At 41.1% G+C, this 25,608-nt stretch overlaps 1 protein-coding gene across 3 annotated transcripts; it reads left to right on the top strand.

Annotated features, from left to right (window-relative positions):
* The first annotated feature begins 248 nt into the window (after positions 1-248).
* On the top strand, positions 249-24,199 carry kdm4c (lysine (K)-specific demethylase 4C). Of its 3 annotated transcripts, none has more exons than XM_058085649.2 (22): positions 249-392; positions 2,734-2,900; positions 2,979-3,154; positions 3,545-3,659; positions 3,960-4,153; positions 6,627-6,676; positions 6,893-6,996; positions 7,258-7,395; positions 7,619-7,812; positions 7,943-8,172; positions 8,242-9,998; positions 10,083-10,194; positions 11,111-11,295; positions 12,282-12,525; positions 14,657-14,733; positions 15,055-15,110; positions 15,227-15,335; positions 20,208-20,402; positions 20,818-20,988; positions 21,969-22,088; positions 22,972-23,064; positions 23,235-24,199. In XM_058085649.2, exons 2-22 carry the CDS (start codon positions 2,757-2,759, stop codon positions 23,406-23,408), a joined length of 4,638 nt encoding a protein of 1,545 aa, XP_057941632.2. In that variant the 5' UTR covers positions 249-392; positions 2,734-2,756; the 3' UTR covers positions 23,409-24,199. The 3 variants fall into 3 exon arrangements, with proteins under 3 accessions (XP_057941632.2, XP_057941627.2, XP_057941648.2); XM_058085644.2 differs by having other exon boundaries at positions 7,940-8,172; XM_058085665.2 differs by lacking the exons at positions 12,282-12,525; positions 14,657-14,733; positions 15,055-15,110; ... (4 more) ...; positions 22,972-23,064; positions 23,235-24,199 and having other exon boundaries at positions 7,940-8,172; positions 10,136-10,194; positions 11,111-11,255.
* Positions 24,200-25,608: the final 1,409 nt, after the last annotated feature.

Raw genomic sequence — 25,608 nt, 5'->3', positions numbered from 1 at the left:
TTTTCCACCCATCATCCTACTGTTTTGGTGAGAGGAACAAGGGTAAAACAAATCATATTTACAATGTAAAGAAGTTTACATCACATGTAGTGTTATATTAAGGTTGTGCATAAAAACCTCAACTTTAACTACTGACTACTATCTGATGCGTGGCTTTAAAAACAGATCAATTGAATAATTTGATTGTGTTGAAGAAATCCAAACCATTTAATTCCAGATTCGTCTTTATGCGCGCTCCCGAGAGGGGTCTGCGTTTCTCTGTAGTCACGTCGACGTAACACGGGACATCGTGGACGAGCAGCACCAGTACCAGCAGCAGTTATGTGAATCAGCTGGCCCGGACAAGGAAGGAAAGGGATAACAACAACACGACTCATTCTTTCTAAATCAAGGTAATGCATCGTTTGTTTTCGAAACTCAAAATATTCCACACTTGTAATTATTCTGCATGGTCTTTTCAGGCAGACAGTTCCACAGGCTTGTGCATTTCCCTGCGCTTCCATCAACAGCTAATACCTAGCATTGCAAGCTAGATAAGTTGGCTAATGCCAGTGGGCAAATTGCATTTTGTTTATTTATTCACGACTGGACTGCGCAAGTATTTATACACCGGTGATTTAAAACGAAATCACTTGCAATGCACTTAACCACACCGATAGTGGTTGTTGTGGGCCTGTTTATGTAGCCACCTTGCGTGGGACATTTAAATCCAGTGTGTATTCAGAAGTTAGCAACATGAGTGGCTAGCTAAGTAGTTAGCTGTGTTTTTTTAAAGAGATCGTCTTTAACAGCCACCGCAACACTGTTGAGTAATCTTCAGTAAACGCATATTTAAAGCGAAGCCAACGTCTATGTAATGAGCTAGCGAGCAGAGCTATTTGCTCGGCCATTACTTAGCATCACAACAAAACGTACGCTAGTCAGCTAGACAACAATGATGAGCCGTGTCGCTCACGTTCATGCAATGTTAAAAGCCAAGTTTTGTGACAGAAGCCATTAATGTCTTATCTACAATTTGTCTTCTATTTTCATGAGAGGCGTGTCGACTAACGCAAGTTAACTGTTTTTTTTTAGTAATGAACTGTACAATGGCGAGTGATCTAAACCAAAAGTATAAAAATCAGTTGTTCTTTCTCAAATAACATCTTGGATTAGCTTGTAGGTGTGTTACATAATCACGTCTCACGCCATTACGGCGCGACACGAATCCGCATACGGTTTAAAATCACACAGGTTGCAATGTGGGCATTGTGTTTCTTTGTTTGTTCGGGAAGTCAAGTCAGATTTGGGAGTGGGATGGGCCCATGAGACAAATCTAGAAGAGTCCTCCTTGGCATCGTGAAAGGATCGTGTGGCATCAAATTTATTTTATGGGCATCTCTACCTCCACCTGGTGGTCAAAACGTGAAGTACAAGCTGTGAAAGCTCGCTTACGTGTGTGTATACAGTATGTGTATATGCGTGTATATATATATTAACTTGATACGCACAAATTAAATAATATATCAATACAGTTTTTCCTCATCACTGTATGGATTGAATTTTGGGGTTTCACTATCACGGTTTTTAAACAATATGTTAATTAATAAATAGTGCTATTTATTGAATATGATCTGTTATTAGTTAAGATATGTGCATATTTCATGTTGTTTAATATGAATTACATGTTTAATGTTAAGTATTTTTGGCCTAAATTAAGCATTTCAATAGCTTTGTCACCAAATATTTTTCAGAGATTTTCTATTGGCTTTCTATTGGGCACTCTGGGCTGGCACTTTCATTATCCAGAGTTTTCATTTTCTATGAACTGCTTCACCTGTTATGTTGTGTGACAGGGGACATTGTGTGACAGGGGGACATTGTCCTTCATTAAAATTGCTGGCTGATTGGGTGATGAACGCAAGTAAGGAACCACATGTGGTTAAATAAGTTTCTGATGAACATTTGCATTCACTCTGGTATGTTGCTGTATAAGATGCCCAACTCCTGTTGCGGAGCATAATGTTTCCAATCTGACCCAATTAAATGAGAAGTAAACATGCTTCTCTCTAAACATTCATCTTGCCTTTTGACTCTTTCTTTTATGAAAGGTTTGGCCAAAATACATATTTAATACATATTTATTCAGTGGCTGCACGGCAGACAAGTGGTTAGCATGCAGGCCACACAGCTAGGAGACCCGAGTTCACTTCCACCCTGGGCCATCTCTGTGAGGAGTTAGCATGTTCTCCCCGTGCATGTGTGAGTTTTCTCCGGGTATTCCGGTTTCCTCCCACATTCTAAAAACATGCTAGGTTAATTGGTGACTCCAAATTGTCCATAGGTATGAATGTGAGTGTGACTGGTTGTTTGTCTATTTGTGCCCTGTGATTGGCAGTCCAGGGTGTACTCTGCCTCTTGCCCGAAGACAGCTGGGATAGGCTTCAGTACGCCTGCGACCCTCGTGAGGATAACTGGTAGAAAATGAATGGTAGTTGTATGCCGGTAGTGTGGTATTCACTAGAAAGAGACAGAATGACCTGGACGAAATTGAGCAGCACGACAAGCTTGACAATAAATGACGTAAAGTAAACACAAGTCTCTTGATTGAATAACACAACATTTAATATTTAAATAGAAAAATAAACTTTTCTTTTTCTTTTTCCTCAGGACAATGTGCTGCTTGAGGGTTTCAGTCACGCCTATATAAGCATATTAAGGTGTTCTTTCATTTTTATCATTCTTGTTTTCCAGGCTCCATCTGATGAGGCGACAGGATGGCGGAAGCAGAGGTGTCCACCCCTGCAAACCCCACCTGCAAGATCATGACCTTCAGGCCGACCATGGAGGAGTTCAAGGACTTCAACAAATACCTAGTTTATATGGAATCTCAGGGCGCACATCGTGCAGGTCTGGCTAAGGTAGGAAAGCTCTACTTTGTCTGCGCCTGTAGTTTTCCTGGAATCAACAGTACCTTATTCCTCTCTTCTGTTCCTCAGGTTATTCCTCCAAAAGGCTGGAAACCTCGCCGTACCTATGACGACATAGACGACTTGATGATCGATGCTCCCATCCAGCAGATGGTGGCCGGGCAGTCCGGGCTCTTCACTCAGTACAATATTCAAAAGAAGCCACTCAGTGTGCAGGAGTTCAGGCGACTGGCTAACAGTGACATGTGAGTACAGTACAGTAGAAACAATTGTATGCGTACATTATTATACAGTACTTCATACTTTATCTCAATAAGCGCTAATAATGTTAATAATTCTACATATTCAAGACATTTTTGATTGGTGAATGTACATTTCACCAACTTTTAATTTATGAAGACAAAGAAAAATATTGTCCCTTTCCAATAATCATACATTTGGTGGTGCATCCTTTTCATTCAACAATACCATATACAGTATATGGCAATTTATATTACATGCCCTGTGACAGGCATTTCTTCCTTTACACCAGGGGTGTTTGTTTTTTGAGAAGAAAAGTTGGAAAACACTGACATCATGAGTCGGTAACTATACATGGTCCAGGTTCACAAAGCTGTGTTCTTTTAACTCCACAGGTACTGCACACCTCGCTACTTAAACTATGAAGATCTGGAGCGTAAATACTGGAAGAACCTCACTTTTGTTTCACCTATATATGGTGCTGATGTTGGCGGCAGCCTCTACGATGAGGTAGACTTCTTTTCCTTCTGTCGCCTTGTCCACTTTAAAATACTGCATATTTGTTGCTCCTTGTTGCTCCTTGCCAAAGTCTTGCTTAATGCAACAGTTCGAACTCTGATGTTTCATACAATTTTAAGGAGCACATCGTTCCCAAGTATTTTATTTTTTTTATTGCCAATTTTACAACCTAAACAGCATTAGGCTCCGTTGTAGGAGGCAATATATTTATAACCGTTATTTATAATATTTATTAATACCTTTTGTATGTTCAATTTCCAATGCCAGTCTCACTGTGTTTTGATCATGTAGGATGTGGAGGAATGGAACATTGGCCACCTGAACTCTATCTTGGACGTAATTGAAGAGGACTGTGGTGTGTCTATTCAAGGCGTCAACACTCCATATCTGTACTTTGGCATGTGGAAAACCACCTTCTCCTGGCACACAGAGGATATGGACCTCTACAGCATCAACTACCTTCACTTTGGCGAGCCCAAATCCTGGTAAGTATGGCTGTTTATGTGCAGGGGATGGAAAATCAAACACTTTTTTTCATATCCCTCTCTGTAAAAATACCACAAATATATTTTACCAACAACCCTTTTCCAAAAAGGTGAATATAATTCCAACCTTCACAACAACTTGTTCCCCACTTAAATCTTCACACATACTGACTTAGCCCAGGGCGAGTCACAGTGCTTGTTTTCATTATTGACCAGTCAAGGCAGTTATTGGACTTGCATTACAATTCTGGGTACACATTGGACGTAAATACACTAAAGTCATTGCATTCAAGGAAAGCTTTTAGTCAAAATAAAGAGACCAGCAATTGTAGTTTAGATTAAACTAATAAAACACAATAACTATTGATCAGATGACTGCTGTTGTATAACATTTGTTTTTGTAAGACCAGTGGAACAAGTAAAAGGAAATTACATTGGTTATGAGGTGGCATTGTGGTTTATTAATCAGTCCAAGTTGATATTTTATTCATCAATTTTCCTTCATTTTCTACCGCTTATCCTCACAAGGGTCGCGAGGGGTGCTGGAGCATATCCTAGCTGTCTTCGGGTGAGAGGCGGGGTACACCCTGGACTGGTCGCCAGCCAATCACAGGGCACATATAGACAAACAACCATTCACACTCACATTCATACCTATGGACAATTTGGAGTCACCAATTAAACTAGCATGTTTTTGGAATGTGGGAGGAAACCGTAGGAGAACATGCAAACTCCACACAGAGATGGCCGAGGGTGGAATTGAACTCAGGTCTCCTGGCTGTGATGCCTGCGTGCTAACCACTCGTCCACCGGGCAGCCACGTCGATATTTTAATTTACCTTAAATGCGTAATTACCTGAACTGCAAAGATGATGGAGTGCTAATTACAAGCAGGTGATTAGTTTATAAACTTGAAATGGGAAAAAGTTTTATAAACGTGTTCCTCAGTCTTTGAATGACTTGTTCCTACCACTTTGTAAACTGAGTTTTATTTTAAGTCTTAGCTTAACACATGTCACTGTACACAGAACAGCGCTTACCGGGAGGAGGAGGTTATAATGAGACCCATGACACTGCTTAGTTATCATCATCTTTTTCAAAGTAGAAGATCCTTTCATATGTTCAAGAATACCATCTTTATGCTTGTTGACAGTTGCTGCGTTTTAGGAGGTTGGACCGGGCATGCAGCCAGTGGGTTGATACAGTACCTCCACTTTGACACTGAGCGTTTTACGATGCCTAAATTCACCTCCTTCTTTTAAGTGAAATTGTCCCTCCTAAGTGCAGTGAGCGTAACTTATCACTCCACATACTGTATGTATGACTCCGTTAGGCCAGTCAGCAATAATACTGCTAATCAGTTCATTGTAAGATGCATGAGTTTCACAACAAACAGCTGAGTAGTGCAGCCGGCATTTCGAAGCCCCTGCAGAGGTAGATAAAGCTGCAGGATGCTGACAACTCAAGATGCTTCAAATGTAAAATAGCTATTTGGTGGGGGGGGAGTACATCAGGTGGTTGAGTACAGACGGGTGCTAAATATAGATGTTGGAGGTTAGGTGCTTTTTTTGACCCAGCACCTAGTAACTATAGGTGACTTGGTGGTCAATTGAATAGAGGCATTAGTTGGAGTATCTATGGTATCCCTTCGGTCTTTGCAAGTACTGTATGGGTAGTAGCTTTTCCCGACTCATTGTTTTATACAATTAATGCACAACAATACATTTTGAAACAATTTTATTAGATTTTGCAGGTGTGCCTAAAGTTGTATTAGTATAATAATTCCAAATAGTCTAACAACAAGTCAGTGCCTTATTACATTTTTGATGATGTAAGTTCAGAGAGAAAAGAATGCATGGGTGTATGATTAATAGGAGAAGCAGGGTTTAAAGAAGCAAAGTTTAAAATGATCAAGTCAAAGAACAGGATTGTAGGTGGTAGAGGGGGAAAAAAAAGTCTTTGTCAGCATTGTTTGCTCCATTTCTCTGTCTGTGCCTGGGAGGAAGTTCTTCTCATTAGAGCAGGGTAGGCTCTCCAACCCTGCAGGGATCAGTGTCACAGCCAGACAGTGATACACACACACACACACACACACACAGAGGGAGATACACTGCATCATCCCTGGATGGAAGCAGCTTAAAGAAATATGCTCTCACCAGTGCAGAATCCTTTACACCACCTACCTATGATTCCTTTCCTGAGGTCACCTCAGCTTCTCCCCTTGTCACTCACTGTTCTGTTAAGCTTACAAGGGATATAATGATGGATATCCCACGCATCTAAAAGGGGGGTAACGTTATGCATTCAGGGAACCCTAAACAGCAACCAGGCTAATTGTTCCCGCATGTATTCATTAACTTTCCACTAGATGGCAGTCTTGGGTTAGCTGCTTGAGCCACACGCAAGATATAATACTAGCTCTTCCTTCTAAAGTGATTTAATAGTGCCTTAATGTCTCTCTTTTGCCTAATAGGTATGCCATTCCCCCGGAGCATGGGAAAAGACTGGAACGCTTAGCTACTGGTAAACTGTCATTTCAAATGTATGGTCTATATAAATCAAGTTGGGGAAGTAAACATTGAAGAACAGTTTTAATATGTACATAAAAGAAAAATACTACCGGTAATTGGAATGCTATTACTACTACTTTGATGTAACCCAATTGTTTAAAAACAATTTTAAGTGGTAAAACAGTCTTTTAGGGAATTCTACTTTTAATTGTTTCATGTGTTTTATCAGGTTTCTTTCCTAATAGCTTCAAAGGATGTGAGGCTTTTCTCCGTCACAAGATGACTCTAATCTCGCCCTCTGTGCTGAAGAAGTATGGCATTCCTTTTGATAAGGTGGGCTTTACCTCCTTTGTCGAAACAATGCACTCTGTGCTCCTTGTCTTGACATTGAATGTGTATTATTTATTTATTTGTATTATTGTGTCAATTTGTATTATGTATGAACTTTAAGAAAACGGATTTCCATCCCACACATATTTTGAAAGAATGCATGCAGTGTCTTTTTTTTCCCATCATGCATTTCTCTTCTTTCATTTGTCATTAAAAAGACACTGATCTGTGTTTTCTTATATCCTCTCTTTCTCAAACTTTCAGATCACGCAGGAGGCTGGAGAGTTCATGGTCACCTTCCCTTATGGATACCACGCTGGCTTCAATCATGGTTTCAACTGCGCTGAGTCGACAAACTTTGCAACTGTACGCTGGATCGACTATGGCAAAAATGCCAGACAGGTACCAATCAACTGTTTTGAACTTTTTATGCTTCATGTTTCAAAATGATTATTTCCTCTTATAATAGCTGGAAGTGATTTTTTTTCAGCTGCACAGAGCACTTGGTGACTCTTGGGAGTATAGTGTGTTTATGCACCTGTCATTTTATTTAAATGAATATTTATTGAAACAAATATGCTAGTTTAACATAATTGTCAAATTCCCTGTTTTTTTCCTATTGTAGTGTACTTGCAGTAAAGATATGGTCAAAATATCCATGGAGCCATTTGTAAAGCGTTTTCAGCCAGACCGCTATGCCAGCTGGATGCTGGGCAAAGATTCAACAACCATTGACCACACACGAGCCACTCCCAGTACAACACCTGAGCTGCAGAGTTGGTTGCAGAGGCGCTGCAGGACAAAATCCTCCAGTAAAAGGTGTTGTTCTTCTATTCTAGTAGTTGTGTTATTTTGTTGGATTGCAGCGGACAATTATATTCATTTAAATGTAGGAACGGTGTCTGCGTTGAATTGTTATGTTTTATTGTTTTCATTTCTCATACAGCAGCTGCCACTTTCGAATGCGTTCAAAGCGTCTCAGAACTACGGGGGAGCCTGTTGCCCTGGATGACAGTTCTTTGTGCAGCAGCAAGAGGAAAGGCCTTTGTGGTCCACCTGGGTCCAAACTGCGACGGTCTGTCGGGGAAACAGCCTGTCTGTCAGAAAGGTCAGAAGAGGAGGATGAGAAAAGTGGAGGAAGGAAGACGAAACACTGTCAAAACTCTTTTCAGCTTCCTGGTAAAACGCCATTTATTTATACCAAAATATATTTAAAAGTTTGATATTCAACCTGTTATTCATCCACAGGTCGCTGTAGGCAGATGTGTGTCGTCAAGGTAAACAGAGTAGAGAGCAACAGTTTGGGCTTTTCTACTACGGATCCCAAAAAAGCTCAGTCCAGTCCTGCTTCCTCAGCAAAACAGGACTTGAAGGCCGAGACTGACACAGAGAGTGATACCCGACACCTCTCTCGTTCAGAGAATAGGTCTCCTGAAAGACTTGGAGATTGGTCAGAGCCAACTGAAATTCACAAAGGAATTAACAAGTCGCCGTGTTGCCCTCCTGAACCTCAAGACCTCTTAATTTCTCAGGACCGTTCTACCAGGGACCCTCCCAAGGCGAACGCTGAACTCACCTCCTCCAGTACCTCCACTGAAACAGGAATGTGCTTGTGTCCTCTTGAGTCTGATGTTCAGATTTCAAACCCCTTAAGTAGCCCAGAACCAAACACTAACAGCAGCATTGACATAGCGTCAGAAAAATCACACACTTTTCACCAAAAACATATCCATCCGCAAGGCACTACAGCGGAAGGCCCAGAGCCGAAACTAGTAGAGGTAGACACCTCTGCGTCGTGCGTCTTTTCCTCCTCTTTAGTACAGGACCATCTGTTAAAAAACACTGAGGAGGATGTTTGTCCTCCATTGCTACAAAGGAGTGCAGTGGAAATGCCCCACCTCACCCCAGAGCCAGCAGATACATTTGGCATCAGCCCTCTACCGCCAGTATTGACCCAAGAGATGCCCTCTCTCACACCAGCTGAGGATGGGCTAACTGATGCCACAAAATCAAGCACGTGCACCCACCGCTTTGCACCTGTGCTGCAGCGGGAGACCTCAGCAGGCCGTCCATCCTCCCATGAAGCCCAGCAGGAAGAGAGTGATTCACGGCATTGTAAAGAACATGCCAATAACTGGCATTCGGATTGTGCAGGCAGATTAGAAAGCACAGCAGTTTCAAGGTTAGAAAGTAATCCATCTAGCAGTGACACTCACAAAACATCTGCTGTTGTCCATGAAAGTCAGTTCATGTCAGAAGTTGATGCAAAAAAGCACACAGTGATGGTGAATTTTAGAGACATTGGCACCTCTTGTGAGAACGTAGAACCCCAAATAGAACAGCATTCCATTTTAACAGCGGTAGCGCCTCACAAGCTAGTCCAAAACAGTGTTGACCCTCATTTGACTGGTATGTCCCCACAGCACAATCACTCTGAATTACAGCAACCCCACTGTCCTCCTTACTGTACGCCACGTAGCCCACGCACACAACTCAAAGATGACCACAGCAGCATTTGGAATAACTTCAACTCACAGAACCCTGCTGTTCTTACCCAAAGCGTTTCTTCAGATCAACCTTCCGTCTTCACCCATGACCCCATACATTACACTTTGTGGGCCGAGTCCCAGTGCAAAGAAGTAACTCATTTGGACGACGCAGGTGAAGACCTTCATGAGAGCCAAAAGGGGGATGGTGGACCTCGTACCTGGGCTCAGCTAGAGCCCACTTCACTAGCTTCAGTCGGTGCTGCTGAGGATATGGAGTTTGGTGAAAAATTTCCAAGCAGTGAAGTGGGCGGTGGTGGTGGTGTTTCACCTCTGCTCATGGAAGAAGAACAAGATGGGGTGTCTGATATGGAGGAAGGGGAGTCTGACATTGAGGGGCGCGACAACCCAAGTAGTGCCAATGGGGAAAGCAGCAGTGACTCGTCTGATGAGGAGGAAAGTGATCCAAGTAGCTTTGAGTGTGATTACTCAGTCTTGGAACCAGGGGAGGTTTGTCCTGTAAGTGTTCTATCAAAGAGTTGTCTTTCAGTCCTCCTATACAAATTATGCATTTGCACTCACTCACCTTCCTATTCATGTCAGTACCCTGCTCTGTCTGTAAAGAGGACCACTAAGAGCTGGCGTCTCCCACTCAGGAAACCCACTGCCAGGGCTGTACCCACTGCGGTCAAACATCAGGCTGCCAGTGATGATGGTCAGTACACACACACACACAGACTCAAACACAGTTCATTGAGTGAGGTTTAGCCTTTACGAGAGACTGACAGTGACGTGAAAACCAAGTGCTATTCTCATTCAGTATGGTTTGTGTTGCATAGCGGGTGGCACCAAGCCAGAAGCCATGATCATTTACCTTTCTTTTATGGATGGCAGTGAACCGGAAGACAAGTTGGCTCTGATGACCAGGAATCATTATTCAACATCAACAACATGATGGCACATACCATTTTCTCTGTTTACATAGTGAAACTATGAGGAAAATTACATCAGTTGTGAATTAAACAGAAGTGACTTTGTCTAAATACACAGAAGAAGAAACCAAAGCAATGTCAGGTAGCTTTTGTGTTGCTTTTTACAACCGCTGAACCATTTCACTGCTCACCTCTGCTCATTTTTCACATTTTATGTTCCCCCCAAATGATTCTTCTGACATCAATGTGCACATTAAGCAAAAAAGATTTACTTCTCTGGCCATTATAATAAAATACCGTAGTGATAGATACTCCATTTGTTTTTATGGTTTACAAGCCGGAGGGCCCTAAATGATCAACTGTGGAGGCTCATATGTACACGCAATTTCATCCTTCACTTACATCCTTCATCTCCACATTAGTGTTGAAGGTTCAATCACTCAGCCGCCATCTTCACTCTTTACAATGGAATTACAGTAACTGAAAAGCGAAGTTTTATGACGACAGTGACAATAATTTGATGTTATTTTGTCTTTCTATAAATTTTAGTCATTGCGCTGACAAGATTTGCCATCTCCTGTGATAGATTTGATGCAATTTAGCAGCAAGTTGTTTTTTATACTAACTCACATATTAAAAAACTGAATAAATATGCACCACGTGCTCGAATGTGATTGATGTTAATATGCCCACACCTAGAGCCCCCTGAAGCAAGCCTCGCGGACGAAGGGGAGGAGCCAGAGATGGAGGCGTGGGCGAAGCCGCTGATCTACTTATGGCAGAACAGAAAGAGTTGCTTCACAGATGAGAAGGAGTACAACGCTCATGCTGCCACCGTGCAGCCACACTGTGCTGTATGCACACTCTTCATGCCCTACTATCAGGTGAGCTGGAGGTGCTGCTTTGTATGTGTAGCGCTGAATTGATTGCAAGATGGCCACCATGCAGTAACACATCTTAAATATAGCTGAGCCTCTGACCTTTAGTCACTTAGCTGATAATAGAGAAATCGATACACATACACACCACTCTGTGTCTGACTTAATAGTTTTAGCCCTAAAGCCCCTTACAGAAAGGATTTATTTGACACAGGAAGTTGTATATAACCTTGAGTGGGCACTGAAGCATGCATGGACATTATAAAAATTACATCCATAGGTATCTAATACACATAATTGTATAAGTCATAACACAGTTCTGCATGGTTACTCAAATATTTTCATTTCATGGCCTAAATCTAATATTTGGTTCCTGCTAGTTCCTGAATTGCTATAACGTATGCATAAATTACATAGAATTTGTGCTTAAATAATGGCATGGGCGTCTTTGTGGTGACAAGGCATTTATCATGGCGGAGGCCTTTATTTGTACAAATAGATTTTTAATAATCTTATAAATGGAAATTTTCCAAATACAGAAGATATACTAGCATATCATATGTATTGTAGTACATATAAATAAGGCATACTATTTATTGTATGACAGTATTAGAATTATATAATTCTCATATTATGGTTATTTACCAGTATTGTGGTTGTTTCTTTTTATTTGGAGGCTAGTCATTAATAGAATAGATTATGTTTTTATACTCTAAATTCAGGGAAACGTGCATATTGGCTCAAGTGGTGACACGACAATAACTGATGCGGTACCGATCCCCAAGTTAGACAACGGATTTGAAAAATATATTGTCTTGAATTATCTTTACTGTTTAGAGTGAAACTGGAGTTAGTGTTAATGTAGTTCATGGGCTCCCTACACAGTGAGGCTAAAATAGCTTTTTATTGCAATGATGGAGTTGAATCAATATTTTATGCAGTACTCCCTTCTGTTGAAAAGCTGAAAATCACATGTTAATTTCCCCGTCAAGGGGGAAGACAAAGCAGAGGACAGCAGGCCCAATACAGCAGAGGACACATCAGAGTCCTCGTCCCCTAACAAAGGCCCTGCACATTGTTACCTGGGTCCAAGGAAAAGCAAGCCCCTCATACCAGAGATCTGCTTTTCTTTCCGTGAGCAAAACTGCCCTCCAACTCCCACCAACCCTCTGCTACAGGAAGACGGCACCTCACCTCTGCTCTACTGCCAGGGATGCTGCCTTCAAGTACATGCAAGTATGTATCTTCCAAGTCCACATAACATTGTTTAAATTCAGATAGAAGTGGTGTTGAAAATACTGTTAATAATTTCAAGACTTTTGTTTGCCACTGACTCCACTGGGACACATCTCATGCTCGCTTCTTAGAGGGTCAGTGGGTTTAAGCTCTGAATCCTTTCTTCTCAAAGTTCCACCCCCCTTTTTCTGTGGATTTAAAGTTTATTATTGCCCTCGTCAACAGGATGAGGATGCATCCTCTGTGCATGCCTTGCATACCTCCTGCCCAAAAGCTCCCAAGTCTGTTCCAGAAGCCTTCACCGAGACCTGCAGCGTCTTTCTATAACCAGTGTCAAAACACAGACACAAGGCACAGTACATTCAAATCCCTCATTCACACACTTAAACTCCCATCCAATTCTTCCCCAAATCCACACATTAGAAAAAAAATCTTAAGCCCTTATTTGGTGAACGCACGCAGACACACACATGCGCACACGCACTTTTAAGATCCCTAAATGTTCGTCCTCGGCCCAGAATCCCCTGCTTCAAAAATGACATAGCTTATCCTTAAGTCGCTTTCAATCCTTGCCATGCCACTAGGGTTGATCTCACTTCATGTTTTATTCCGGAGAGTGTTGTAAGTGTTATTTATGCAGTGTGTAGGTGTGCACCTCACCGCTGCACACTGTATGTATTCTACACATGTTTAATTGCTCTGTGCGTGCATGGTTGCAGAGTAGGATTGCACTCTGTGTCATCTGACACTGATGACAATACCACAAGTTTGGTTGTAAGCACATATTGACGCTGCTTTCTCCCTCATGGCTGTTATTTGAACTCTGGGAAGGAAAGGCAGGTGGGATTGGACGTTTGGTTTGGTGATGGATAACAGCGGAAAAGAGCAAAGACAAGCACTCATACACAAAGTTGTGTTTGTTGCAAATTAAAAACAAAAAACTCCCATAGCTTGTATGTCTCTGTTAGTTAAAATTTACCCTGCAGATTGCTTTGAATGGGCTCACGTTTGCCTGACTTTAAAATCCCAAATATTGTTTTTCTTTTCAGAGACCACCATTTTCATGACACATTTGTTCTGCTATGTCTAACCAAGGACATTGATCAAAACAAAAGAAAACAACATTCACACAAAGTGTCTGCTTTCATACTGTTTATGTTTTCGCTGTGTCAGTCAGCCATGCCATATGGGTTACAAAGGCCTGGCTGCATGAATGGAAGCATATTGTCCCAGCATACTGTGGCAGCAATGAGTTTGGGGGGCATTTGGGGTTTGTCACGCAAAGAGCGCTTTGATATGTAGATTGCAAACACATCAGGCAAACAGCAAGGACATATTGAGGCTCAGTTATTCCCAGCTTTTGTTCTTGGCATTTTTGTATAAATTTCCAGTCAAGGCTGCTATTTTTAATGCTCCATGACTCCTTCTTTAGCAAGGAGTGTAATTTACAAATCATTGGTGGTAAAATATTCTGAGATGGAAGAAACTTTTCAGGCTGAATTCTTACAAATCAAATCCCATTTAAACGTGATTGAAATAGAAATACTGTATTAGCACATATAAGGACGTTCAGATCGTATTTATGTCACAAAACATGGTGGTACATTAAAAAAAACTCTCTGAAACGGAGCTTTCAAAGCCATCCCAAACTTATTTCAGGGCTCACTTACAAACGTGCAAACCTCATTATCTGAAACTTTGGCATTGTTTAACATAAGAATGCAACATTGTAACATCATTTATAGATCAGACAAGTGGAAATGCATAATAGGTCCACAAAAACAGTAGCTGTTCTCAAGAGGTCATTGATCCATAATGCCTCGACGGGCTCTAAGGGCACACACTTGTTGGGAACCTTCCGAGTAGTAGAAGTACTTTGAAGAGCTGTGCAGAGCAAATTTGAGTCATAAAATATTACACAGGTTTTATATACATGCTTGGTACACCTTAAAAACTTAATAGTAACTTTACCCTTATTTATTTCAATTACATTTACGGAAGGCAGTGTAATATTGTAAATAATTGAAATTACTTGCTAGAACCTTGCCACACACCACACAATGCAAATCCTGATCTGCAGTTTTGGCTCAGCATGTATTTTGTAATTGTAACAATTCCAACGTCATTTTAGGTTGCTATGGCGTTGCTGCGGATGACGCCAGTGATCAGTGGTCCTGTGATCGCTGTGCAGAGGGCATCTCCACAGCGGTAAGCAATATAATACTGTATAATATAATATGAAATGTCCTGCTCGTTTACACTTACGTCTTTGTGAGTTGCAACATTGGTCTCTGTTCCTGTCACAAAAATGTTGCTAGTTGTTTATATTGTGTACTACCTGACTAAATAAGCCGTAAATCACAGCGTGGGCTCCTTTTTGATAGGCACTGAATGAAAACGGCAACCTTTTAAGCCTTTTGAAAGTGACTCCATCAGTGTAAAATAATTTTCCTATGAACCAGACCCAGAGACACACATGAAAGCCGCCTCGTTAAAATCTTCTTTTACTCTCTCTCAATATTTTCTCAGGAATGCTGTTTATGTAACCTCAGAGGTGGGGCACTGAAGAAAACCCAAAATGACAAGTGAGTATAAATCATTTTGCTCTGTGATTAGCTCAACAAAGTCATCTGTGATCCCCAGAGCATGGACAAATATTTGAGTGTCTTAATCACACCAGTGTATATGTGTGTGTGTTTAGGTGGGCTCACATCATGTGTGCAGTAGCACTGCCGGAGGCGAGGTTCAGCAACAAAGCCAAGCGGGGTCCCATTGACACCAGTATGATCCCCATGCAGCGCTACAAACTGGTAAGCAGCTCTTACTCACATACCCGCAGCCAGCACCACGATTCCTCAGTTCCTTAAGGACAGGCTCCCGTCTAATTAATGGAGTGTCCATAGCTCCAATTAACGACGTGCGATGAACATGCCCGCAATCAAAGCGAGATAATTAACCACTGGTGGGTGCAAGAGGAGTTTTGTGTGTGAAGTTGCCCATGTGCAAATGTGTGGCTGTGTGAGTGTGTGTGTGTGTGTGTGTGTTTGTGCATGCATGCGTGTGTTTGGTTAATGAGAGAGCCCGAATGTGTCTCAGCAGACCTGACATGTTAGCACCATAGTTAGCACTGTGCTTCAGGCACCATGATTGCTCAACACAAAGGAAAGTTCCTAGCTCAAGTCGATAAACCAAGATGAATCTTGTCTGCTCATTTCCGCTTGCATTATATTGTCACAAATAACTATTATTGCATACAACACTAGGGGTTAAAATTTTAATAATCGATAAATACATAATGCATTTGCAGGCTATCAAGTGCTATTTAGCCAATCAAAAGCCTGAAATAAGCAACAGCAGCCTCTATGGACATCCGCTGACATGATGGGATGTTCGTTAGCTAGATGTTACAATAGCACACAATAAAATTAATAATAAACGTCATACAATTGAATATTCAGGGGTACAATATTTGGTCAACTACTCAACATCAGCTATTGCTAGCATACGAGCTACCTGTTGGAGACCCCTATGATAGCATCAAGACACTACGTGTTTATGTTGAACTTGGATACACAACTAGTGTTTGGAAGACAAGCCATAACTATTATAATGAAAACAAGATGGCAAGATTAAGTGACACTATAAAAAAGCAAGTTGGCTTTTGTCCCATGAATGCCACTTGGAGCTCATTCGTGGGACAAAAATGAGCAACCCGGGTCAACATCCTGTTAGATTTCTGTATTTGTATTGTGTATTGTTAGGCCTATTGCTTTGCCTCTGCCTCTTCTCTGTAAAACATTTTAGTGTCATCACATTACATTATGTCTTTAAATAAACTTTTTTCGAGTGTCTAGAAGCACAGAACATAATGTTAGCGCCTCAGGAATTGACACATTAACACAAAAAGAAGCACTTGTACAACTATAATAAGGGCGATAATCCACCATCACTATTGAACACACACGATGATGTTGCCCGGGCAATGAGAGAGATGCTATATCTCATTACAAAGCATCACTATGAAGCTGTCTATTTATAGTGTGTGTGTTTATGGATGTTATACCTTTCCTTTGTTCTATCTACATCCTCTACGAGCCACGTGCTTTGAGGCCAGCACTGGACCCGTTGCCCCTGCAGCGGCCCGCTACATTCATAATTGACTTTTTACCACAACACACACTCACACAGGCGCGCACGCATCCATAATTTACGGTGGGAATGTTCTTAACGCATGGCTCAACACAGGCACCCGAACGCACCCCAGAGAGGGCACAAGCATTGCGAGAAGAGGCTTATGCTCCTATAAGGATGCTAAAACAAAAAAGTATGTTAATGTTCTCACACTATTTGTGGTCTCATGCACATTGTTTTTCCAACAATTATGTTAAGCTGATACAATTACACATACACTAACACAAAAGACTCTCCTCTTGCAGACACACGATTGTTTTGCATGCCAGTCAGAATCTTGTCATGCTGGCCTCAATAGGTAGACAAGACAGTCTGGCCGGCACGTCAGCACGCGGACGTCCATAATAGAAGAGGTGTGGGAAAAGTTGAGGAAATGTAGGCCAAGTTAGTCATCAGGCACGCAGGCAGCGGACGTCTCTCAGTTCAGAAATACATGTGCAAAGCTAAGGAGGCCGCATTAATAAGAAAAACGCTGAGCATTTGGAATAAAGCATTTATATAACCTTTTGGGCTACCGTTACAAAAAGTAAAAAAGACACAGTACTGTTTGTACTGTAAAGCTGGTGCTTTTTTAATACGGTCTTTTAAAAGGTGTGTCCCATAATGTGCATTGTTAGCTCCCTCATGCTAAGTGTTTTTCTCTCTTTAGAAGGCACAGAAATGTTTCACATGAGATTTGTGGACAATAGGCAAAATTCCCCAAAAAGTGCAGTTTTCCTTTAAGGACTCAATGTTTTACAATTATTACGCAACTGAAAATATTGCCTGTGTTGCTCAAATATTCTAAAATTTTAAAACAAATAATTATTACAGTACTGCATTCTTGCCCTTTTTAATATTCTAACATTGCGTACTTTTGCATGCACACTTGTCTACACTCATCATGTAGCTCTGATTTTTAATAACGTGACGTGATGCATCGTGTACACATTTACCACCCATCTAATTCCCATTGAGGTTAAGCTACTGCTGAGTTCTTTCGAGTCTATATTGAGTGGCTTTAATTCTTTACTGTCAAAACTCATGGATATTTTATAAGGATTCCCTAGAAATGAATTAATGAGTAAATCATATTTCAAGTGATGTGAAAGTGCAGCTAAAGACACACAGTGTAGATGCTTCTGAAAGAAATGGGCTGTGATGGGGAACATCCTGGCAGAGGCAGCCATCGGGGTTATAATGGAAGGAAGTCATCATTTTTCCCCCTTAGTTGGAGAGCAAATGATTTGACAAGAGCGGAAATGCCACAATGATGTGTTTGGACTTGATGGGCTGTTCATTGTGCCAAATTGTGGAGTAGGTGCGAGTGTGTTTGCGCATGGATGCATGGTGGTAGCGTTTGTGTGCAGGACATGTCCGTCCACAACATAAACACTGCAGTGCCAAAACCTCAGATGATGTCATTTGATTGGTCTCATTTAGGACTTTCCTTCTAGTATCATAGCTCTGGAACAGGATGTTTTGTGTGTGGACAACACTGCTGCTTGGATCTGTACTGCTCCTCCATTTGTTTATGTACACTGTGGTTTTAAATGACGTGAGAAATCCAAGGCATGACCACAGGCTGACTCACATTATTGTCTTTTAATTTGTTTTTTCTTAAACTCATTCTTGTGCACTCCCACATGGAAATGCAGAGCAAGCTTCCAAAGACCACACAGTTGATAATGTTTAGGTGCAACTAAAGGACTCCAAAACAGTGAATTTTAAGCTAGGAATGAAAAGATGCTTTTTGCTTTGTAAACTCACATTAATGTAAATAGTACTATCCCGTCACTGCAAATGTGCTTGTTAATCACGTTTGTTCCATGTTCTGTTTTGCTGAAGCTTAACATAATAGTTTAACATGAACTATTATGAGCTAGCTTGACTTCCAAAATACTATTTTGTGGTAGTCAAAATATGTTGAAATACAAATCATATGTAATATTCTGGTGACAAGGTGTCAGGAATGTTACATTGATAAGACATTACCTGACTATATTACCAGCCTTGGATGCAACATACGTTTTTTGGCTTCTTACCTTGTCCTTCTTCCACACTTTGTTTCAAAACCTATCATAAGTTTAGAATAAATAAATTAGAAGTTGGATGTGCTATGCTTAAAGTAGTTGTTGTATTTCCCTTTCGAGATCCTGTAGCCTGTGCTTAAGAGTTGCGCAATGTGATGTAAACAAAGAATAATAGGAGTGTAAAGGTGACTATGGGGGTGTTATATCATGTCCACAGGGTTGTAATAATGCTGAAAACTGTATTTAGAAGGTCATAAACAGTTTTTTGTATGCTCTATCACTATTATTAATATTGTATAGGGTTTAGAACCAACTAAGCGTGGTAAATGAGGGACGGCTGTTCAGTGGAACCTTGGTTAGCACCCGTGGCCATTTTTTCAGTTAATGTTGAAAATGTATTTATTTATCGGTTTGCCCAATTTGCATACATTTTCTGGTGAGCACACAATATGGTGCACATTTGACACATTATTAACACAAGTGCATTAGTTCAATTGTCTTCTTATTGTATTTTTATGATTTCTTGCTAGCATAGCTTGCTAACAAAACCGCAACCGCAACTGGAAGTCAGCTATGTAGCCTGTCTATGATGTCATTAGTGGGTCAGAACAGGGTTTTACAATTTACTCTTACAATTATAGTTTTACACTCATAGTACAATTCTAAAACCATTTTAATGACAAAAGAAAGGGATTACATTTAAGGTTACTTTTACCTTAAATGTTGTGACTGTTCCCAAAGAGGCAATGTGGCAGCAAGACACCACATGGACACCATTTTCCTGTTTTGTTATGAGTCATTTCTTGAACTCAATCATGTCAAAATGCTGGCATGTAGAACTTTCTTTGGCTCCATTTTGGTTTATTGAGGCGGGAAACTATTGAATTCAATAAATAACTCATGGCAACGTAGGACAATTGTGTCTGTTTGGTGCCTTGCTGACACATTGTGTTTTTAGGAGAAGTCACATAAAAGAATCACATAAAAGTAACCTTCAATGTTCATTTATCCTTTTCATTCATAATTTATCTGTATTTATGTATGTTTTGAATAGTTTTCTTCATGTAAAGCTGGACAAAATGTTAAGATTTTGGGCTCTCTGTAACACAATTGAGTTACATATTGATTCGGTCAGCATACATTTCAGTTCAAGTCATACAAATGATGCCCGAGCGGGGGAATGGAACCCGGGTCTCCTTTCTGTGTGGCCTGCACACTAACCACTGCAGCTCCATATGGTCCAACAATGCAAAATGTAAATGCGATTTTTCAACTGGTCTTAAAATCGTGATCAGGAGTGTATACTGTTTTATTATGAAACAACAGCAAATACTCTTGCCTGCTAGGACCTGAACTAGACAAATTCTGTTTGACAGACCCAATGACCCTCATTCTATTGCATAGTGACATTTTAAGTTAATAAGTAGTGGAGTGAGCTGCTCCACGTCAGTCACTGTTGTGGTCTGTGTGTGTTCACAGAAGTGCATCTATTGTCGTAAGCGCTGGGCAGGCAAGCGGCAGGCGGGTGCTTGCATCCAGTGCTCGTGCGGCCGGTGCCCCACCTCTTTTCATGTGACCTGTGGCCATGCTGCCGGGGTTGTCATGGAGCCTGATGATTGGCCATATGTGGTGTCAATCACCTGCCATAGACACCAGTCACGGAGCTCTTCGGCTGTAAGTTATAGGCCTGTGGTGTTTCCTGCAGCTGTCTTGTGCTCATTCAGCATGGACATATACTATCATCAAAACATATACTACAATGGCTGCTGAAATGTGAGGGGTGTACTCACTTTTGTGAGATACTTTAGGACAATATGGAGCTCCTCTGCACTTCTAACAGTTGAATTTGAGTTAGGGAATTTTCTTTAATGCGCTGATTTAAGTCAATTTTATTGATTTATCTCAATAGTTCAAACACACCAACTACTGTTTTTGGTTATTTATTTGCCCTGAGATGTAAATTACACTGAGACCTCAAAATAACCCTTCAAATACCAACAAGGTGTAGAGTAGCAGAAGAATTTAGCTCGACCAGATAGTGTAATCACCTTTTATTCACATCTAATTGCTGCTCTTTGTCTTTCATTAGAAGCAGCGGGCGTCTCAAGCACCCATCTCACTTGGCCAGACGGTCATCTCCAAGCACAAGAACCTGCGCTATTACAGCTCCAAGGTCACGCAGATCACCTCCCAGATGTTCTATGAGGTCATGTTTGATGATGGCTCCTTCTCCAATGATACCTACCCCGAGGATATAGTGGTGAGGATGTATTTAATTAGGGCCCCTTCTAGGAAATCTATGGGAGGCTTAAAAAAAGTGAGGAAGCCAGAAAATTTCTGGTTACATATATAGGTTCACGTTTTTAACATTATTAGAGCCCTCTAGAGGTAAAATAACACCCCTATAGTCACCTTTACACTTGTATTACCCAATATAATAACAGGAATAAGACATCCATCCTATTCTATGCCCCTTATCCTCATTGGGGTTGCGACGGGTGTGCTGGAGCCTATCCCAGCTGACTTTGGGCGAGAGGCGGGGTACACCCTGGACTCTTTGCCAGCCAATCACAGGGCACATATAGACAAACAACCATTCACATTCATACATATGGACAATTTGGAGTCACCAATGAACCTAACATGCATGTTTTTGGTGGTGGACAGTTTTTAATCAAAAATATGAAAAGCCAAGTTATGTGTAGTCCTCCGTTCACCAGGCGTCAAGGACGTTGCATTGATGAGACATTGCATTAGATTACGTTCACACTGAATAGAGCCAGCCATGGGATGTTTGACATGACATGGTGAAAAAACAATTTTGGACTCCATATTTTCTGCATCCCCACCTTGTTTGAAAACATTTAAGTTTACAATAAACAAATTGGACAATAACTATGAGCTCGGCAGCATGCTATGTTAAAAGCAGCGTTAAAACCATCTTCTGTGACCCTGCAGTGATCCTGTAACATTCGCATTGGAGTTCAGCAATTTATTGTAAACAAAAAACTACAGGAGTGTAAAGGCGGCTTTGGGTGTTACTTCGTGGAACACTTGAAAATGATTAATTTAGACCAGGATATGTAAACCTTGCCAAATATTGATATTATTTGTTAAAAAAAAAGTTGATCGAGTGAAGCCACAGAATTTTTAACTGCAAAGTGTTGAGGGACCACTAACTTAAAACATTTATTCTCTGCATACCGACAGACTCACTGTTATTATTATTTATATTTATAGAGCAGAGATTGCGTCAACGCGGGTGCTCCAGAAGTTGGGGAAGCTGTTCAAGTGAAGTGGCCTGATGGACTTTTTTACGGTGCCAAATACTTGGGATCCAACGTGTCCTACATGTACCAGGTATGGTATGATGCCGACACAGGTGACCCACTGAAACAGTTTTCTCTCTTCTTTGCGAATGTGAGCTGAATGCAAAGTTGTGTCTGCGTGGAAGCGAGGAGGTGGCGGCAAAGTTGTTGAACTCCCTTGACATCAGAACCATCGTGACTGTCAACAATTTTCATGTCCATATGAGAATAGCTGCAGGAGAGAAAAGACACCGTCTCGATATGAAGGGGAAGTGCTGAAGTTGTGGCGGCCATGAGCACCGTTCAGAGTGAGAGCTGATGGGAAGAGAGCTAGATGCGCGAATGAGAGAAGGATGTGACCACGTGCATTATTCAAACTCTCTGAAATATTCACCAAGCTAAGAGTCATGCAGCCTCCACTTAAAGCTTTATTTAGTCGGCCGGGCGTCAACCATTACTTATGCACTAATGCATCCGTGACGCACTCGCTCACATAAGTTGAGGTTGTTTTAAAGGAGTTCATTCAAGGACTTTTCCCAAACATCAGTGACACAGACCGTTTCATCTGTTTGGTGGTGATTATTATAATAATGCAAAAACTAAATGAAGATTTGTGGAGAGATGGTACATATCCTTAGCAACAACCCATTAACATTTAAATTAAAATGTTGCAGTAATGTAGTGTCATGACATTATGGCCATGCAGGCTGCAGTAATGTAGTGTTAATGAAGTGACGGCCAGGAGAGCTGCACTAGTGTTATGAAGTGATGGCACAAGTAAACATGTTTTATCATTTCGACTTTTATACAAATGAGAGTTTTGCTAGAAGCATCCATTATATTGATATGCAGACCACCATCTTTCCACCTTGGCAGATGTTATTACTTTTTTTTTTTACCTGTACATGACCACCGTGGGTATGTGTATGTTTCAGGTGGAGTTTGAGGATGGCTCTCAGGTGCTAGCAAAAAGAGACGATGTCTATACGTTGGACGAAGACCTGCCGAAAAAGGTGAAGCGCAGACTTGTAAGTATTACAGTTAGAGTGCAAAAAAAAATACACCGTGGAATTTCCATAATTTCCTGTGGGAACAATACAGAATGCAAACACATTGAAATGTTCCATGTCAGAGATTGCACTGTACTTTTCTCCCCAAAGACATACCCAGCAACTTAAAACCTTTCTCCCACTGACAGTCCACAGCGTCCAGCATGCGTTTCCAGGACGCCTTCTTCACCACGCAAGGGGAGAGGAAACGGCAGCGAACGCCCAATTCCCGCTTCCAAAAAGACTATGTGGCCCTGCCTGACCTCCGTACGACAGCCAAAAGCACATGGGAGCACAAAGAATGCACCCACAAAGGGAAATAAAAGTGATGGTAGCCTGACAGAGACAAATGAATGCACTGAAGTCATAGTCGATGCGAAGTTGCGTGTGTGTGTGTGTGTGTATGCTTGGGAATATATATTTTTTGAGCTGTAAACTATTTCTCTGTGACCAGCAACAAGACAGCGGGAGGGTGCTTTGGTTCTAGCTGGATGTTCTAATGCATTTGTAAATTTTACATCAGTGATTTTGTGGAGGAGCTTTCCGATGGGACAGTTGGACTTTACGGAGAAAAGGTTCACAGAGGACATTGTCTCCTCTGTTGCGTCGTGCTTTTACATCCATCAGGGAGAAAACACAACAAACTGTGACTTTCCATTTGTCACAACGTTTTCTTTTTACATAAGAGATGTATTTTTTCCCCCCCATGGTAGTTGCAATGATTTTTTGATTTTGAACCTGAATGCACCTTGCTTTTGGTATTTTCCTCATGTGTCACCGCATCTCTCCCCTGCATGTTTAACACTGTCGCTTCACTGCTTCTCCAAGCGCACCACCCTGGCTTCCTCTCTGCTCTTCTCGTCTGCTTCTTATTAAATATGGATTAGGTTTATTTTCCGATTTGATCATGACCTAGAACGAAAACCGATAACTGCTAATAACTTCCAAAGGACAAAGAGACAAGACAGGAAACCATGGCTGTATGCACCCTATTAAAACGTGGAACGCTACTCTGTTGAATGAAATTATTTAAAATTTGTATTTATTTTTGTGCTTGCTATAGTTGAACTATTGCTAACTGCTGTAAGGAAAATAAAAGTTTTTTTTTAAATTCCCAATGACTTTTTTTTTTTTTATTACATAAAATGGATTCTGTTGAGCTACAGATCAATACATAGACAAACTGAGGGACATCATGGCTGTTTAGTGGTGAATGACACATAAGTATGTACAGTAACCGGACAATACAAGTGGACGAAGTGAAGTTAATGAAGTACATAATTATTTTCAAATAATGTAGAAGTGTCTATACTGTATGTCAACCTTGACCAGACCTTGTCCCACCATATGCTTCCAAAGTAGTTAATATAAACTTTTAACACACAAGCTGGCAACCACCTCGACCATAACGCTAAACAAACACAAGTCAACACATGTGACACACAAATTAACCCACTGCACTGTTTCCAAAGTAAAGTGGTTCCCAAAGCGGGGTACGCATACCACCAAGCGTACGTCAATTGCCATAAGAGGGTACGTGAATAAAAGTGAAAAAACAATTAGCGCCTAACACTAAAAATTACGAGTGTACCTGAATACCCCACAGTGCGAGGAGACCTCAGCGGGAAGGAGACAAAGCGGCAAGTTGTTCCTTGCTCTGTGTACATCATATTAGCAAATAAGTAAGTTTGAATTAATGTTGGGCAATATGGACGTTAGCATATATATTACAATACCTTTGGGATATATCATGATATGAAGAAGATGATATATGTTAATATTTCAAGTCGTTTTTAGGGGTGGGGCAGTGCAGTATATAAACATTGCTATGTAACTAGCAAATTAAGATGACATAGCTGTATTGGATCTCATGGATAATAGCAATATCTGTATCCTCAACTGATAACGTACTGTATGTGGTCCCACGGCCCCATGGTTAAGAAACATTGTTCTAGATTATGGATGGTTGCACTTGATGCACTTAAAGTGAATGTTAAGGGTGTCGCAGTGGAAACGTAGGAGCGTTTGTTCACAGATACAATTATCAGCTCCAGGTTGTCAGACGGGAATGCTGGTGTCCTCGGGGTAGTCTCACTCCAGCAATTCCAATCAAAGACTAAAAGTCTTCTTCAAGGTTGGCTGAGCAAACCCTGAGGATCTCAATTTCATGTGCTCAAAGGCTCCAAAAGCAGGTATCCATGAAAAGATTGTGTTAATTCTCTTCTGAGTTGTACGAGCTTTGAAATGTTCTCAGACAATGGTGGAAGACACTTTGGCATCAGCAGGCTCTCTTGGGTGTCCTCATGTTGAAGAAAACATCATTAGGATTAGCTCGGTCCACCATACTTAAAACTGAGAGCTTTGTCTTTGTGTTTACCAGTACTTTATGTCCTCCACATTTCTGCTGAAAGCACAATAGTCTGCCTGTCAACGTTGTGTTTGTTTTTACTGGAACATGCAAACCCCCCTCTTGATAACCAATATGATTCACTCCTAATGTGTGAGACATAATGAAGTGCTTCA

The sequence above is a fragment of the Doryrhamphus excisus genome, linkage group LG9 (assembly GCF_037039965.1).
Source record: "Doryrhamphus excisus strain RoL-2023G ecotype Guam linkage group LG9, RoL_Dexc_Guam_v1.1, whole genome shotgun sequence".
NCBI classification, from domain to species: Eukaryota; Metazoa; Chordata; class Actinopteri; order Syngnathiformes; family Syngnathidae; genus Doryrhamphus; species Doryrhamphus excisus.
The sequence above is the reverse complement of the archived record's forward strand: the minus strand, read 5'-3'. Positions and strand labels throughout refer to the sequence as shown.

What these genes read in the sequence shown, in the direction of transcription:
- kdm4c (XM_058085644.2), top strand. Translation starts at nt 2,757, where the DNA reads ATGGCGGAAGCAGAGGTGTCCACCCCTGCAAACCCCACCTGCAAGATC. An exon ending in ATGGCATTCCTTTTGATAAG is followed by an intron (nt 6,997 to 7,257) that starts GTGGGCTTTACC and finishes TCAAACTTTCAG; the next exon opens with ATCACGCAGGAGGCTGGAGA. An exon ending in AAAAGGTGAAGCGCAGACTT is followed by an intron (nt 23,065 to 23,234) that starts GTAAGTATTACA and finishes TCCCACTGACAG; the next exon opens with TCCACAGCGTCCAGCATGCG.